Source organism: Cydia pomonella, chromosome 10, assembly GCF_033807575.1.
Source record: "Cydia pomonella isolate Wapato2018A chromosome 10, ilCydPomo1, whole genome shotgun sequence".
NCBI classification, from domain to species: domain Eukaryota; kingdom Metazoa; phylum Arthropoda; class Insecta; order Lepidoptera; family Tortricidae; genus Cydia; species Cydia pomonella.
This window is the reverse complement of record NC_084712.1, coordinates 16,731,314-16,749,321: the sequence shown is the minus strand read 5'-3', so window position 1 is coordinate 16,749,321 and position 18,008 is coordinate 16,731,314. Positions and strand designations below refer to the sequence as shown.

The window sequence follows — 18,008 nt, the reverse complement described above, 5'->3', positions numbered from 1 at the left end:
TTAGCCTGCGCCGAAAAAGATGCGTTGATAATATTTAAGACACACTTGGTTACTAAGCTTACCAGATACCTACAGCAAATTGTAGTATAGTTATTGTGTATGTCTTTGACAGTGCGTGTACTAGACCTAAATTAAGCCAACGATCTGGCTCTCCTCCGCTATTTATTTATTTAAGTCCGAGTCGTGCTAGCCGTAAGTCAGGTCGTTGGTTAGGCCGTTCGCTCCAGCACGACTTCAGGGCGGCTTAGACCGACATCCTGGCCGCTAAGCTCACTAAATACTTACATGCTAACATGCTCATGCTCGCTCCATCACGCGTTCAGGACAGTTAAGACCGACGGTCTGCCTGCTAAGCTTATTAGATACTTACATGGGAGCATGCATATCCTTGAGCCTGAGTCGAACTAACCGTAAGTCAGGTCGTCGGTCAGGCCGCTCGCTTCAGCACGCGTTCAGGACGGCTTAGACCGACATTCTGGCCGCTAAGTTCACTTAATACTTACATGCTAACACGCTCATTCTTGCTCCATCACGCGTTCAGGACAGTTAAGACCGACGGTCTGCCTGTTAAGCTTATTAGGTACTTACATGCCAGCATGCATATCCTTGAGCCTGAGTCGAACTAGCCGTAAGTCAGGTCGTCGGTCAGGGCGCTCGCTCCAGCACGCGTTCAGGACGGCTAGGACTGACGGTCTTGCCGCTAAGCCGCTCATCGGTGGCCTGAAGAGGACGCCGCCAATCGGCTGCCGGACTCTGCCGATTATCTCTAAAGGGACAGAAATAAAATTTTAATGACGTATTTCAAATACAATATCACAAAGCTCGATATGACGAATAAGCTTCATTTATTTAAATTAGGCCTAAGATACACTTGTAAGTTTTACTTACGTAAGCAGGGACACAGCTATACTAGAGAATGAGAGATCAATATCATTATCTCATTCAACTAATAGCTTTGTCCCTACTTACGTAAGTAAAACTTACAAGTGTATCTTAGGCCTAAAGCTATGTACCTACCTATGCATAAATTAAGATAGTTTAATATATTTTGCGTAGGAACGATATTTTGCGTTCCGTTAATATGTTATAAAAACCTTTTTACAATGATACCTACAATAACAGTGATATCGTTCGTTGGCATGTCTCGTTTTAATGACACATCAAAAAAGTAACTTAATGTATCTCTTTCCCATATTTTAAACTTTATTCGTAGACGTAGTATTAGTAGACGGCTCCATACTAGCAGTTTCACAATATTATAGTGGAAATTAATTTAGCAAATAAATATTATACACCTCCAAACCTTTATTATTTTAGCGAAAATTTGGGATGCATAGCTGAATGTGCAAGTCGCAAAATGTGCAGGTTAGGTAAAATGAGCAAATCGCAAAATGTGCAGATCTCACAATGAGCAAACAGCAAAATGTGCAGATCTCATAATGGGCAAATCGCAAAATGTGCAGATCTCATAATGGGCAGATCGCAAAATGTTCAGTTCTCATAATGGGCAGATCGCAAAATGTGCAGATCTCACAATGGGCAGATCGCAAAATGTGCAAGCAGATAATAATATAACTAACTATTAAATAACAACTGTCCCTTCCTATCGTATTGCTATGGCTACCGTGTTGGTTACAAATTAACGTTGATTAAATATTCAGATGTCCTTGTTTATTCTATTATTTTCTTCGCGTATTTTATATAATATATTCACCTATCATAGATTATTCTTTTTAACCAATGACTACTTTTAGAAAAGGACAGTGGTCTCTTTTGCTCTCTTTTTCGGCACGTTTTCCTCCTTCAACCCTGTCAAATGAAAATGGACCTTAGTGTGTTTTAATAGAGTGCTCTTATTAACATTTTTGACAGTTAATCTTCCTCCGTATGGAAAAACTTCTTATTTTAAAGTCGTACTAACAACTACACGGGCCCGCCAAGAATCGTTTCCTCTAGGACAAGGTTAAGGTCCAGGTTAAGTTCACGTCCGGATCTGCGGTATCGGCTCTACTCGGGTATTGAACACCCGTGACCCGCCCGGATGAAGAGAATTCAAGAAGACTTCTCATTCTCATCTACGAGTACAGTGTGATCTGCACATATTGCGACCTGCACATTTTACGAATTGCACATTTTGCGACCTGCACATTTTACGATTTGCACATTTTGCGACGTGCACATTTTACGATTTATACATTTTGTGACCTACTCGTTTTACGATTTGCACATTTTGCGACCTGCTCTTTTTACGATCTACACCTTCTGCGATTTGCATTAGTGCACATTTTGCGACTTGCACATTCAGCTATGCATCCAAAGAGACCACTGTCCTTTTCTAAAAGTAGTCATTGGTTAAAAAGAATAATCTATGATAGGTGAATATATTATATAAAATACGCGAAGAAAATAATAGAATAAACAAGGACATCTGAATATTTAATCAACGTTAATTTGTAACCAACACGGTAGCCATAGCAATACGATAGGAAGGGACAGTTGTTAGTTAATAGTTAGTTATATTATTATCTGCTTGCACATTTTGCGATCTGCCCATTGTGAGATCTGCACATTTTGCGATCTGCCCATTATGAGAACTGAACATTTTGCGATCTGCCCATTATGAGATCTGCACATTTTGCGATTTGCCCATTATGAGATCTGCACATTTTGCTGTTTGCTCATTGTGAGATCTGCACATTTTGCGATTTGCTCATTTTACCTAACCTGCACATTTTGCGACTTGCACATTCAGCTATGCATCCGTCTCTTTTGCTCTCTTTTTCGGCACGTTTTCCTCCTTCAACCCTGTCAAATGAAAATGGACCTTAGTGTGTTTTAATAGAGTGCTCTTATTAACATTTTTGACAGTTAATCTTCCTCCGTATGGAAAAACTTCTTATTTTAAAGTCGTACTAACAACTACACGGGCCCGCCAAGAATCGTTTCCTCTAGGACAAGGTTAAGGTCCAGGTTAAGTTCACGTCCGGATCTGCGGTATCGGCTCTACTCGGGTATTGAACACCCGTGACCCGCCCGGATGAAGAGAATTCAAGAAGACTTCTCATTCTCATCTACGAGTACAGTGTGATCTGCACATATTGCGACCTGCACATTTTACGAATTGCACATTTTGCGACCTGCACATTTTACGATTTGCACATTTTGCGACGTGCACATTTTACGATTTATACATTTTGTGACCTACTCGTTTTACGATTTGCACATTTTGCGACCTGCTCTTTTTATGATCTACACCTTCTGCGATTTGCATTAGTGCACATTTTGCGACTTGCACATTCAGCTATGCATCCAGATAATGTGCATGGTTTTACGTCTAAAAAAATGCTCTGTATTCATAAATAGCTGTAGCAAATTTAAGTTTAAAATTTAAAAGTTTAGATGTTTTTAAGGAAAACGCAAAATTATACAAAATGATTATTAAATTAAACAATTACACGTCACAAATGACTCTCTGTGTCTTATGTAAAACGACGATCCAAACGCGGAAAAACGAAGAAATCGGTTTTATTTGATATAATTAACTCTCAGAAGCTTTTATAGATTCCCATACAAAAAGATTTTATCTATTTATTATTTTTGCTTTGACTCAGCAGTGTGGGATATCGTTGGATAGGTCTTTAAAAACAAATATGGGTCTCCTAAAACTATTTTTTGATAAATTTAATAGTATCGGAAATAATCGCTCCGGAAGGAAAAAATATGTGCCCCCCACCCTTTTACCCACCCACCCCTAAGTTTTGCCACCATGGGTCCAAAAAATATGAAACCAATCGTGAAACAACAGCTTAACATTTTTTTTTCTTTAAATAAAAACTATTTATATGGCTTTCAATAAAAAAAAACCATAGCAAACATGATCGTATCCATCCAGGCGTATCTGAGTTATTGCAAAAATCTTTTCTTCTTACTAAAAAGACGTATAAAGCGCTGCGAAGAAGATTTATGATGTACACGATACTTAATAACAGCCTCCGTTTGGCCTGTTCTGACAGAATCACTACGAAACCCTATTCTGAGCATGGCCCGACATGCTCTTGGCCGATTATTTATCTTTTACCATGCCTATGACAGCAATCTTTCTGTACATTTTATAATCACAAATTATATTGGAGTGACAGCTGCCAAAGGCACGATAAAAACCAGGGACTAAACTTTTTTGTTGAGGCGTGAAATATGACCTTGACTGAATTTCTCCGTCTATTTCTGTTAGTTAGGGAGGCGAATAGGGGAATTTTCGGTAATACTCGAGCGTGGCAGTTTAAGATATGAGAGATACCTTAGACCTAATAGAACAACCTTGTAAAGTATTTAGCTCTATATGTAGTGACGCGCGCCTAGGATAGACGATCAGATTAGTAAAAAAAAATTGACAGTCTGAAATACTCGAGCGCGTCAGATTAAGATATTGGGGGTTGATTTTAGTGTTTTAAGACTAAATTTAACTAATCTGACGATAAGTCCTTGACGCCGCCGAGTTATAGGATCCCGAACTTGTAAAAAAAAAACGTTAATCCGGCATTCTCGAGCGCGATTTTTTTATTTTTTTATTTGAAGAATATAATCTAAAACTTACTAAAAATACAAAATCTGCCGGTTTCCGCATGACCGGAAGTGTGGAGGAGCCATTTCGTCTTCCGAAAAACGCGTTGCATATAAGTCGCGAACGATACATTTTACAAAAAAAAAAGTTTAAATAAACAGAAAAGGTAATTTTATTTTACACAAAAAAGGTCTCTTTACATTTTTGTCCAAAGTTAAAACTTTTTGACTTGAAGCATCATAAAAACTCAAACTCCCGGTTTTTAGGGTTCCGTAGCCAAATGGCAAAAAACGGAACCCTTATAGATTCGTCATGTCCGTCTGTCTGTCCGATTATGTCACAGCCACTTTTTTCCGAAACTATAAGAGCTATACTGTTCAAACTTGGTAAGTAGATGTATTCTATGAACCGCATTAAGATGTTTACACAAAAATAGAAAAAAAAACAATAAATTTTGGGGGTTCCCCATACTTAGAACTGAAACTAAAAAAAACTTTTTTTCATCAAACCCAAACCCATTGGGGTATCTATGGATAGGTTTTTAAAAATGATATTGAGGTTTCTAATATCATTTTTTTCTAAACTGAATAGTTTGCGCGAGAGACACTTCCAAAGTGAAAAAAAGTGTGTCCCCCCCCCTGTAACTTCTAAAATAACAGAATAAAAAATATATGATATACATTACCATGCAAACTTCCACCGAAAATTGGTTTGAACGAGATGTAGTAAATAGTTTTTTTAATAAGTCATAAAATAAAAATATTTTTTTTTTTCATCAAACCCATACGTGTCTACGGATAGGTCATCAAAAAACCTATTGAGTTTTTTAATGTAATTTTTTTCTAAACTGAATAGTTTGCGCGAGAGACACTTCCAAAGTGGTAAAATGTGTGTCCAAAGTGGTAAAATGTGTGTCCAAAGTGGTAAAATGTTGAACGAGATCTAGTAAGTAGATTTTTTTTTAATACGTCATAAATGGTACGGAACCCTTCATGCGCGAGTCTGACTCGCACTTGGCCGCTTTTTGAGTATATCTCGAAAACTGAGGGTGTTAATAAAAATTGATATGAAATAACGATGATTAAATTATGTGACTTTTATTATATCTCAAAATTTTTTAAAGAAAAAAAAAAGAAACCAAAAAACCTTTTTCGGTCAGATTAAGAGAACCCACCAACATTTTTGTCAGATTAAGAAAATATGCTCTCAGGATACCGAGATAAACCTCCCCTATGAAAATCTGACGCGCTCGAGTATTTCAAAAAAACTTTTTTTTTTTGCATTTTCAAAAGTTCATCGTAACGTATCGTCACGCCGAAATCGTCAGTTTTTTTAAAGGGAGCTTCCTTGGGGCCTACTTAACACCCCTTCCGAAAATCTGACGCGCTCGAGTAAATTTTTTTTTTTTTGCATTTTTGACTACTTTATATTCCTACCCCCACCACGAAAACCGGCAGATTAGTATACCGTTGTTATCAGAGGCACTTGGGGCATACGTAGTATGAATATCTGACGCGCTCGAGAATGCCCAAGTAACTGTTTTTTTAACATTTTTGAAAAACCGTACACGCCAAACCCACCGCTAAAATGGTTTTTACCATACGAGCTTTTCTTTTCGAAATTATTTTATCTTTCGATTTTGATAGGTCTCGACGGCGCCGTTGAATTACGCCATTTAGCTACCTCGCCTCCCTAACTATGTAGGATGATAATCTTGAAAATACGTGTATATACCCCCTTCAAAGCAGCTTAAATTACTTTGAAGCGAATCAATCCGCAGAAAGGTTATATTTTCGCACTTCAACGTAACGGCCAACGTTACACCGTCTAATAAATAAAAATATCTGAAATTAAATAGATATAACGTCGTATTTATAAAAAACGCATTTGCATAGTGCTAAGTAGGTACCTACTTAGTAATTCAGTCATCGTATAAAATGCTATTAAAGCACATTTATCAAAATATAGTATTTATTATTTGAATTCAAATGTAATATTTAGTGTAGACTCTTCATTTATTGTCATAAATGCACATAGCGAGAGAAGTTCAACGAACCATTAATAAAGAATACACAAAAAGCTTACAGCTGTGATGGATACACAAACAATAATGTTATTCAGGTTTTTACAAAATACGTACCATTCAACTATGGAACAAATAAAATTATTGTCTTGATAATTTTATTCTGATTTTTGAATATTAATTAGTCACACTAAAATAACGAATAGAATCAGGCTTTACTTTGCGGAAATCCATACTGTAAATTGAAACAAAAAATATTACTTTGCTAATCCGCGAAAAGATAACGTGCTAGTCAATCAGTGTTAACCCGTTATACTTACTTGCGTATTTTTACACGCCCTCACACCGCAAAAATAAATACGCAAATAAATATAACAATCCACCACCGAAAGTACAACACTCGACACGTGTTTCGCCTCTCTACGAAGCATCCTCAGGAGATATTGACGGTCCAAAGTCCGCCGACTAACTTGTTGTTTTAATTAGTTAGTCACACTGCTGTATAAATTAATAAATAAAATAAAATAGGTCTAATATAACAGAAAAAGCGATACTCGAACGCTCGCATTGAACAAGTATCTTTCTAAAGAGGCAGATGCCAAAACCACTAAGCTATAGCCACTATCTACGTAAATTGAAATACATGTCATATATGAAATGACATCTATTACATTTTGTGTATGTAGCATTCAACAAATCACAAAACAGAACGAGTGGAGACAGTAAGATAATTTCGTCAAAGTATCTTCTCAATATTAGCTTGGCATTCTGCCAGGATCAAAGTTGCGTGATTGCGATTCCTTTGTGGCAAACAATGTACAAAAGAAAGGCATGTCAGTGATATGTATGTAATTATTCAGCCATGTTTAATAAAGAGCCGGCTAGGGTATTCTAACGTAAAAATGTGGTGTACAAATGCTGTACACATACATACACACTCATACACCCACAAACATATTCATGCATTTAAAATTCAAATTCAAAAATTTATTCTGCAATTAGGCCTCAGGGGCTCTTTTACAAGTCAATACTACATTATAGTAACATCCTATAGTGACATGAAAAATACATAACAACATTTATAAATACAACAGCCAATACTTGGGTAAACATTACATTATAATAATCTTAAAATAAATAAATAAATTCTTATATTGAAGTTGTTTACTATAAAATATATCTGTTAAATTTTAAACTTAATTGTAAGCATATATTTATCTAACGTGTAAACTAACTCGTCATTGTTGTTATTGTACTAATAGAAATTTTGTACAAATAATTTGTTGTAAATCTAGGGAAAAGCGGTGCCTCCCAACAAAAGTAATTATTTGCTTACCGGGCAGCTCCAACCCCTAAATCATGCCCACGTGTATTTTAATGGTATAAAGAATTTTGTATTTGTATTTTGTCAGGCATACTTATTTCCATGCGCATTTCTAGAAATACGAGGGTTGCTACTTATATATCCGGAAACAAAAAAACAAACAAACGTACACGGCTGAAAATGGTTTTATTGTTTTTCAAAGTATTCCCCTTGATGATCTATGCACTTTTGCATTCGTGTGAACCAATTTTTGAAGCACTTCTGCCACTCCCCCTGAGGTACCTCCATAACGTGTTGTTTGAATGCGTCGACAGCATCTTCAGCCAGCAGGCCAGTACTTAAAAAAGTTCAAATTTTACCATGGAGGTCAAATATACTATTTATTTAAAAGGATAACAAAACGAACATTTAAAAAGAAACTTAGCAATAATCTATTAAATAAAATAAAAGGTAAAATACAACCGCTATAAATTGTATACATGCACTGCATTTTTATACTGTATGATCAGATTGTAGCGTTAACCCCTTACTTCATGTCGTAAACAAAAGTATTATATCTGTTTAATAATAAACTTTAATAGCTATCAATAGAATTGAATATTATAACTGCCATATAGGGCTGCGCATGCGGTAAGAGGTTAAATAGATAAAAATATAAGTAACAAATAGACTACTTACCTAGCTTGCATATTATAGGAGCTTCGTCTGCCAACAAACCACTCTGTGGTTTGGCAGAAGTATATTGTAAATATTTATAAGGCATGAAATGTGAATAAACGTTTTTTTTTTTTTTTTTTTTTTAAGAAGATTGTAATTCCGGTTTCCGGATATATAAATAGCAGCCCTTGTATTATTAGTCTCAATCAACAACTGGATTCTACATAGTTTCAAAGCTACCGTTTACGTGGAATAAGCTTTGAGCAATATACATGTTGAAATTAATTTCGAGTTATGTGGAAATAAAAAACCCAGATATGGAAAAAGAATTTTGTAATTTGTATTATGTCAGGCATATTTTCATGCGCATTTCTAGCAATATTATTAACCTGAATCAACACAACTGGATTCTACATAGTTTCAAATCTATCGTTTTCGTGGGATAAGCTTTGAGCAATATACATGTCGAAATTAATTTAGAGTTATATGGAAATAAAAACCTAGATATGGGAAAAGAAAAAAACAGTTTTAGTATACCTATAAGTAAATTCATTTTACTTAGAGATAACTACTGGCCTTAGCGTCTATTTCAGACGATCGATGGTGCAATGTCCAGAGACATTACACCGCCTGGGACGGAGTTAAGGAAAACGCAGGGATGTCCAGCACCTGCGCCACCCTCTCGACCTCACTGGCCGGACCCACAGGAAAGGCAAGCCAATACGTGTGGAGCCAGGTTGGCTGCAGGAGTCTACCGCACATTTCAGGTTGGACCCTACTCACGCCTAACGGGGACTCCGTCCCGGGTTTGATTTTGGAGTTTTCCTGCTCCTAGATAAGTTGCAACCCAATGCTTAGAGGCTTATCTCCCCTGTGACGAAGCGTAAGATGACGGCTTCCTTCGTGAACTTAGTCGCCTCTTACGACACCAACTTAGAGATATTTATGTGATAAATCGAGAGTAAAATCTTTTGATAGCGACATGAAAAGACTAGAAGCGAGTATTCTGGTAGTATTTATTATGTCGTCTGCCGTTCAAAAGCAAAAAGCCTCTGAAGTATACTAAACTTTGTTTTTATATCACAGGCAATAAACACAGGTCGATTGCTTCAATTTGTTCAGCCGATCTGTCTTTTTATTAGTAGATGGTTAAAACATAATATAGAATAAACTAGGTATAAAATTGGCTAGTCGAACTATCATTTTGTATATATATATGTCATATAAAAACTGAGCCAAAAAATCAAGAGGTATTTTGCTTTACGGCCTGCAGTTTAATGCAAATATAATAGTATTTTATACAATCGTCATATAATAGAGAGTACCATGTTTAGGCCACGAAGCTTGCTATGTGGCCTTAGTTACGTACGATGGAAAGCTTGATTATATAAAATAATACTTTTAACCTAAACAAAATTATCTTCTGACAAAGAGGCTCATTGATGTCTTTTGTACCGTATGATTTTTTCCTCTTGACCGCGGCGACAGTTAATTGGTCAAATTCATTATATTACACTGAAGTGTTTCGTAATAAAGTCATTAAAGTGTTGTTATACATTTTAAAAGTATGCGATTATAGTTTGGTATACCGGTATACGATGTCTTAACAATGTCTCAACCATTAAAGTCGACGAGTAGATTAAAAGCTTACCAGCATTTGTCAGATTGGTATCGCCCCACGGTCCGTTCCTCCCCAGTATCTCATACAGAATGATACCAAAGGAGTACACGTCCCCCTTCTGCGAGCCGCGGGAGGGGGGGTTCGGATCGCGGAGCAGTTCGGGCGCGCGCCAGAGCATGCGCCGTTCCATGCGCAGTGCGTCTTCCGCGTCGGCGCAGCCATCTGTTGGAAAAATATTTAACTAGAAAGTTCGTATGGGAGATCTTTCGCGGCAATTTGTCTTTTGTTTTTGACCCCTATTTCTAAGAACTTTTAAATCACAATTCTTGTAACCTTAAAGATTTATGACAGTTGTTTTAATTGAAATATTAATAATTAAGTCATATTTTAAAGTAATTATTGATATAAATCAAAGTTTTAAGTATACATATATTTGTTTCTGAAGTCCGTTAATTTCAAGGGTGCACTCCTGAGCTTAAATTAAATAACTTTCTCAAATAAACTAGTACTCTAATTAACTCCATTTTGGAGTTAATCAATGATTTATTTTTATCTGAAAGCGTGTACACTTGCATTAGGGCCTGTTTAGATTGATTATTTACCTATGAATTCATGCATTTGCTACTAAACGCAAGTATCTCGGATGATTGATATTCGAAATGTCATAGTATTCAATTGTTTGGTGGATTTAAATATAATGTCCGTGTTACAACAACATTATTAATTACTTTTTACAAAATATAAAATAAGCAAAAAAATCATATATATAATCTATGTCATTCAGTTTCCAGGTTATTTTGCGATTAACCGCCGGTCGGAAGCCGGGGCTCCGGGCGCCCTGTACACTCTTGGCAACGGTCCGTCCTAAGAGAGCTACGACTGCTACGAGCGGTCGGGTTGAGCTTGAGCGATGCCAGAAGGCGAGCTGAAGATAGGAAGTCGTGGCGCGAGCTTCTGAAGGCCCTTTGCACCTTTGGGGTGCCTTAGGACAACAAAATTCAGTTTCCTTAAATGTATTTAGCCATACCCCGATAATGGAGTCTAAACAACACCGTGTACAATGTTGATAAAATCATGATTGTCCACAAGTGCGAGATTACGAAGAAATTAAAGTAAAATGCAACTTCTATTGAACCTCACTTTATGTAACAGAGCGAGCAAATACAAGTTCAAGGTCATAAAATTAAAGTTCAATCTCATCAATCACCGGAAATCATTTAAAAGCCATCTATCATGAGATCAAACGTTTAATTAAAGCCCCTTTTACTTTGTTTTTCTCAAATAATTGTATATCTTAAGCAAATAGCCTTAAGGTTGATATTTAAACGTTAGGTACTGGTGAATTCATCAAGAGCTTGACACAACGCGCGAATTGAAGCATTTGATGTTGTTAACATGATTATGAAGTTGCTCCTGTTTACTTAATTAGCTTCCTTTAGAATTTATTTGGATTAGATTAGATAAGATTATTTTATTTCATTATATACATTTCAATACAAATTTGCCTAAGCCAAAATTAGAAGCGATCGTCAGAAACTAACATACAAGAATAATCCATAAAAACCATAAAATAATAAAATATATCTCCTAAAAAGGATCATCAGGGTATAATAAAATTCACAACGAATATAAATACCTATGAAACAGGTATATGTCAATATTTCATTATAAAAAGAAATAACCTACTTAATATACTCATGTAAAAAATTTATAACAAAAATATGTCAGTAATCTGTAAAAAAATTATAACAAAAAATAATAATTATAAGCAAAAGTGAAATCCGTAAATTAAATTCCTTAACAGAGTAAATAGGGTGAGAGTCAGAATGGCGGGTGTACCTAAATAAAAAAAAAATAAAACTTACCTAATTTGTACTATTTAATTTAGTACCTCCATTAAAAAAACTTCTGCCTCACGGTACTTAAAGTTATCACCAAAAAACAGTAAACCCGCCATTCTGACAATCAGAAAATTATGTCTTAAATTATGTAGACCGTAATATCTACAGACCTAAGTTAACCGATCAGATTAAACGTTGAAGGTACTAATACCTGGCGTTATAAAAACAATTGTACCGTAGCGTTTTTTCTTAAAAATGAAATCCATAAGGTGAAAAATTATAGCGCCTGCAAAAGTGTAGTAGCAAGCAAAATGTAAAATGAGTAAAACTTGAAAACCACAAATGAATTGGCTCATATTATACTGGGATATGAAAGTACAAAAATTTAGTTTTTATAAAATTTATCAATAATCGCGGGATTATAGCGTAATAATAATAAAGTACACCCACCATTCTGACTGTCAGATTGGCGGGTGTACTGTTTTTTGGTGATAACTTTAAGTACCGCGAGGTAATTTTTTTTAATAGAGGTGCTAAATAGTACATATTAGGTACAAAAATATGGTAAGCTTTTTTTTATTTTTATTTAGGTACACCCGCCATTCTGACTCTCACTTAATAGGTAGGGTTATTCAATAAAAGATTACTGGATATACAGTGTACCTAAAAAATTATAATGTAATTCCGTTATTTGAAAAGAAAAGAATATAAGAGCAGATTCTTGAAAAGGTATCGTATCAAATCGATTATTCTAACCAAACAGTACAGTTACGGTCTTAATATTATAATAGGTAACACACGAAACCAAATTTTGAAAATCTGTGAAAATAAAGCTTAATACAGACTTTCCAAGAAAATTATTCTGAATGTGAACGGTTGAGACATTAATCTTTTTTTTTTTAACTGATCATCTTATTATAACGACATACCTAGGTGTCGCGAAGATTTGCTCTTTTTATTGTCGTATTTTTTATTGTATGAAGGTATGGAACGCTTCATTATGCGTGGCCCGCATTAAACGTAGCATGGTTTTTATTGCTTTAAATTAAGAAAAACACAGCTTTTGGTAAAACACAAAATTTATTATAGGGTGGATTTCTACCCTAAAGCGAAAAGTGGGTAGAAGACGGCGGTGGTGGCCGAGTGGATATGACGTCCGACTTTCAATCCGGAGGTCGCGGGTTCAAATCCTGGCTCGTACCAATGAGTTTTTCGGAACTTATCGCCGTGTGCCTGCTACACTGCCACATCTCAAAAAACCGTTTTTTCGAGATATCGCGTCTCAAAGTTGTGAGAGTATAGTTCAGGGTGTTTAATAGGATCTTACTCCTTTAGTTTTAGGTCTATGAATTTAAAATTTAGCTTTTTTTACTCGGAATGATATAACCCTCCTTATGACCACGCCACTTTTAAAAGAAAATGTATATTTTTTAAGACACAAGGCCCGAAAGACAGGTATTTAGAGTTGTGGCCGTATTGCAGAAACGTTTTTTAAAGATTTTGGGATGCGGCCAAATTTAAACACAAAATTATTGGATAAAGGTTACCATGCAAATATAAATAAAAACACCAAAATAGTTAAAATCCCTTTATTTTATCAACTTTGATAGGAACAAGATCACTGTACGCGATAATATGTGTAACTAGCTTACGAGTATAATCAGCAACATTATACCATGGCATTACCAAATAATATTAATTGTTTAAAAGGTTCTTTATAAAATGTGAACAAATAAAACTTTGTAACTTCTTTTTTAAAACATTCAAAATAATAAAAAGTATTTAGAATACCTACTATATTATAAAATAAGAAATCAAAACACAATACTGTTCCTTGCTAATTTGTGAAATCAACATCTTTAAGAACATTGCAGGGAATTTATTTATTGTAATGTATTCAGTAAGTTAATTCTTACAAGTAGATAACTTCTTATAAGTAATCAGTTCAAGAAATAACGAATATCACAATGTATTTCAACTTAGCACTAATAAAAAAGCGTTGTTATACAAAATATTTTGTTTTCGTTACTTTAGTAGAATCAACGTATGTAATAATCAGTCTTCTTTAAGTAGACTTACAAAATACAAAGGTAGTAAATTGCTGTATATTTTCCTTTAAAAGGCCAATACACAATACACAAGAATAACACGTAACTACTGGACACTAAACTTAATCATAGGTAATCAGTTCAAGAAATAACGAATGTCCCAATGTATCACAACTTAGCACTAATAAAAAAAGCGTTGTTATACAAAATATTTTTTCTTCGTTACTTTAGTAGAAGCAACGTATGTAATAATCAGTCTGTAATAGTTCATCAATGCGTTGTGTATATTGCGAGTGACTTTCGGAATAATTAAAATCGCTTATAGGTAGTTGGTGGTGAATCTTGTAGGGCTCGAGCAGCGTCCAATAATAGTCTTCCACGTCCTTTGAACATGTCTTTCATTAGGTCATAATCAAGATAGGAAAAACTTCTGTTTTCTGGTGAATCCTTCGCTTTTGACAAAGGTGTCACACGAGAGAGACTGTCCGAGGTGGCATTACGTGTGTTAGCAGATCTACTCGTAGTCCTCGAAATTTTAGATCTAAAACTAGCAAGCATATAAAACATAGCTATATCTAGTTTCTATCATTCTTCATAAAAGCATTTTAATTGAAATAAATTGAATAGCTAGGACACACACCGAAAAAAACACTAAACACAGTCATTACCACGAAAATGTCTTTACCATTATCAAATAAGTAAATAGTAAAATGTAAACATATCAAAGTAACGACTTTCCACGTGATTTAATTTTTGGCGCCAAAGTCCCCAAAATAAAAGCAGTTATTATAATATTTAACAAAATTCCAATATTATGACACCATCCCGAACACAGTTAGTAATTTACCTCACACAATAAAATCCGTTGCATATTATTGGCAGTAAAGCGTGCTATAGAATTAGACACACATAATATTATATACAATAAAATGTTAGTTAAATACATACACACTCTTCGAAAACATGCTCAATGCTTATCTTTCTTCAGACGGGTAAAAATATGAATTAGGCTCACGACCCTCACTGATGAGCCATATTGAACCGCACTTGTAAGAAAACAAAGTTGAGATTTGCTTAATCATTTTGTTGCGTTGTGGTAGTTTTGGTGGCGAGCTGGTAATTTTGTAATAATAAGTGTAATACTTACTGCTGTGACACAACCAATTGCCGTTTGTTTCTTTTATATTTATAGTGATTCATCGTAATTATCACTAAACTAATTATTATTTTCTAGGACGCAACTCAAAAGCTTCAGTTATAACGTGTGCTATATAGCCACAACTCAAAAGGGCCGTCAGGTTCACGTGGGAACGCCGCGGGAGCAGGCAAGTGGCTGTATTGCAGGGAATCTTCTGTCAATTTATGGTCAAATCCATAAGGCCACTTGTGAGAAAAAGGCTCTTAAAGACCTTTTCTGCTATGGCTCTCGAAATAAGGTCGTAAATTGAACAATTTTGAATACGAATCTGCAATAATCCAGAAAATTAAAATTTTTGAATTGTGGCCGTATAGCAGGCACACGGCGTTATGTACGAAATATCATTTGATATTTACCACTAGCTTTTCGGTGAAGGAAAACATCGTGAGGAAACCTGCATACATCTGAGAAGAAATTCAAACTTTACACGACATTGTTTCATGTTCACGGTCACTTTACTAAGCCACGTCACCGCTCTCAGGTGGGAGCATGTTATGTATTATTAACTGAATTGCCGACACAGTTAAATGTATCCCCTGTTCTTCATGATTGAATGACTAACTGTAAATAAGGAACACGTAACTTACACCATACCTTCTCGTATCAGTAGCTACGGAATTTCGGTATATATTTCACGCAAAAGTTGTTGTTTGAAATTTTGTACTTCTTTGAGTTTTACCTCAACCCAACTTAGGATTTAATATACGACATACACGTATACCTACCATGGATCCTCGTGCAAGACAAAAACAGGCCAATTGTGTGTCCGAATGAGTCGGCGTATAAAAGAGGGCACGTAAAACTCGAGTGATTTTTACAGCACTTACAATATTTTTATACCAATAAACATACGGACGTGTAGGCGGACATGAAAAAACTGTAATAGAATTACTTTTAAAAATATGCCACCAGTATCATTTATTCTTAAAGCGGCTTAAGAGGAAAATACACTTTTTAGATTAAATACATCTATATACTTAACAGCCTGCCCTCTGATATCAGACAGGAAGCCAATAAAGATAAGTTTAGTAAGAAGCTGCGTAGTTACCTTGCAAACTGCATAAAGTAAGTAATTATTATTACACCTATAGATGTAGATACGAATTTTATTAAAATATAAATATAAGAGAGTAGAGACTACACGATCCCACAGTCAAAACGTGTAAACTGTTTTGTGGGACTCCGTATCTGTTTAAGATGTAACTTTTTATGTTAATAATAAATAAATAAATACAATAATAGTTGGCAATTTGTAGCACACAATTGCAGTCCACGAGACGCCACAAGGCAATTGCTGGTCGTAAGGCTCCCGTATTACACAGGCACCGAGTTGTGCAGTTATGACAGTCCTGAAATTGTGTCCGTCAGCAGACTTACACTTGAGATTATGCAGTCCATAGTCGGCAATCTGCAGTACCCATCGGCTGTCTACAAGGCAGTTGCTACTCGTGAGGTTCCCATGCGAGACGAGTGCTGAATCGTGCAGGTACGTTAGTCCCCGTAGCAGATCCGCCACCTAGTGCAAACAGAAAAAAATGTGCATAAATATATGTACAAGGAAGATAGTTTTGGGAGAGATTCATACAGTTTTAAATGACAGAGTTGTGAGAACTGACAACTAACCAATCTGGCCACGATCGTGTCGTCCAGGTGCAGGTCGCTGTCCGCCAGCACCCTGGCCGGTGAGCCACGGGAGCAGTAACCGGAAACGATGCACGTGGAATCGGATGCCACGCAAACACCGATGACCTAAATTACAGAGTTGTGACAACTAACCAGGCTGGCCACGAACATGTCATCCAGGTGCAGGTCACGGTCAGCCAGCACCCTGGCCAGTGAGCCGCGGGAGCAGTAAGCCGACACGATGCACGTGGAACCGGCTTCCACGCAAACACCGACGAACGCGTTGATATTTTCGTGACGAAGTTCGCGAATCTGGAGAAAATATTGTGCTTAGATTTTTGGGGATAATAACTAACAACTACCTATCAGGCGCCTGTTTCACCAAGTTAACAATTATCACTGACAGTTTGCTGAGTAATTTACAATGGTACTAGGTCAATGTTTATTTGTTCGACCAGCGATGTACGGTAGGATTTAGAAGGACTTAGTCTGTTCGCGCTAGAAAAAATAGTTTGGTAGAATCCACAAAGGTCCTTTGTTATGACGCGTCTATACAGAGATCTCATAAAGTTTGTCTTTGAGGGATAGTTTTAATAAATTTTAGTTTTGACCTTATTGAGATTTAAATATTGACTTTATTTTGTTCGTGATAAGGTAGACAATAAAATGTCAACCACAATCTACCTTTGAACTAATTATACATATTTTGAGCTCTATCTCCGTAAGGAAATGTTTAGTTAGGGAATAATGTGTTTACCTACCCTGATATACACATTGGTTACTAGCTTCTAACTAGCTTAGCTGGTTCACTAGCTTTTATAAGTTGCAAAAATGTTCATGATATAAATTATCACAAATTAATAAACTAGTGGACATGGAATAACAGCTTTTATAACAACCTCTGTCACACATTCATGGTAAGTTACAACACGGCATACAATAGCAAAAATGGTCGAGTTTTTTAGAATGAATGTAAACTGTATAGGTAACATATGCATACCTATGCATTTTACAAAACTAACAAAGGAACCACTACCACTTAATTCGCAGCATAAAAGTTATATATTAAACAGATCACACACAGATTTGAGTGATGATTTTCGTTACGTACT

The 18,008-nt window shown here is 35.8% G+C and overlaps 1 protein-coding gene across 1 annotated transcript in view; it reads right to left on the bottom strand.

Moving 5' to 3' along the window:
* Nucleotides 1-18,008, bottom strand: part of LOC133522294 (guanylate cyclase 32E-like) — a 204,658-nt gene that overhangs the window by 128,447 nt on the left and 58,203 nt on the right. Inside the window, exons 11-14 of the mRNA XM_061857577.1 lie at nucleotides 17,050-17,208; nucleotides 16,651-16,789; nucleotides 10,217-10,408; nucleotides 589-766 (exon numbers count right to left, since the gene is read on the bottom strand). Of these exons, the coding sequence (XP_061713561.1) occupies nucleotides 589-766; nucleotides 10,217-10,408; nucleotides 16,651-16,789; nucleotides 17,050-17,208 (668 nt within the window). The remainder of the gene's footprint in view (nucleotides 1-588; nucleotides 767-10,216; nucleotides 10,409-16,650; nucleotides 16,790-17,049; nucleotides 17,209-18,008) is intronic.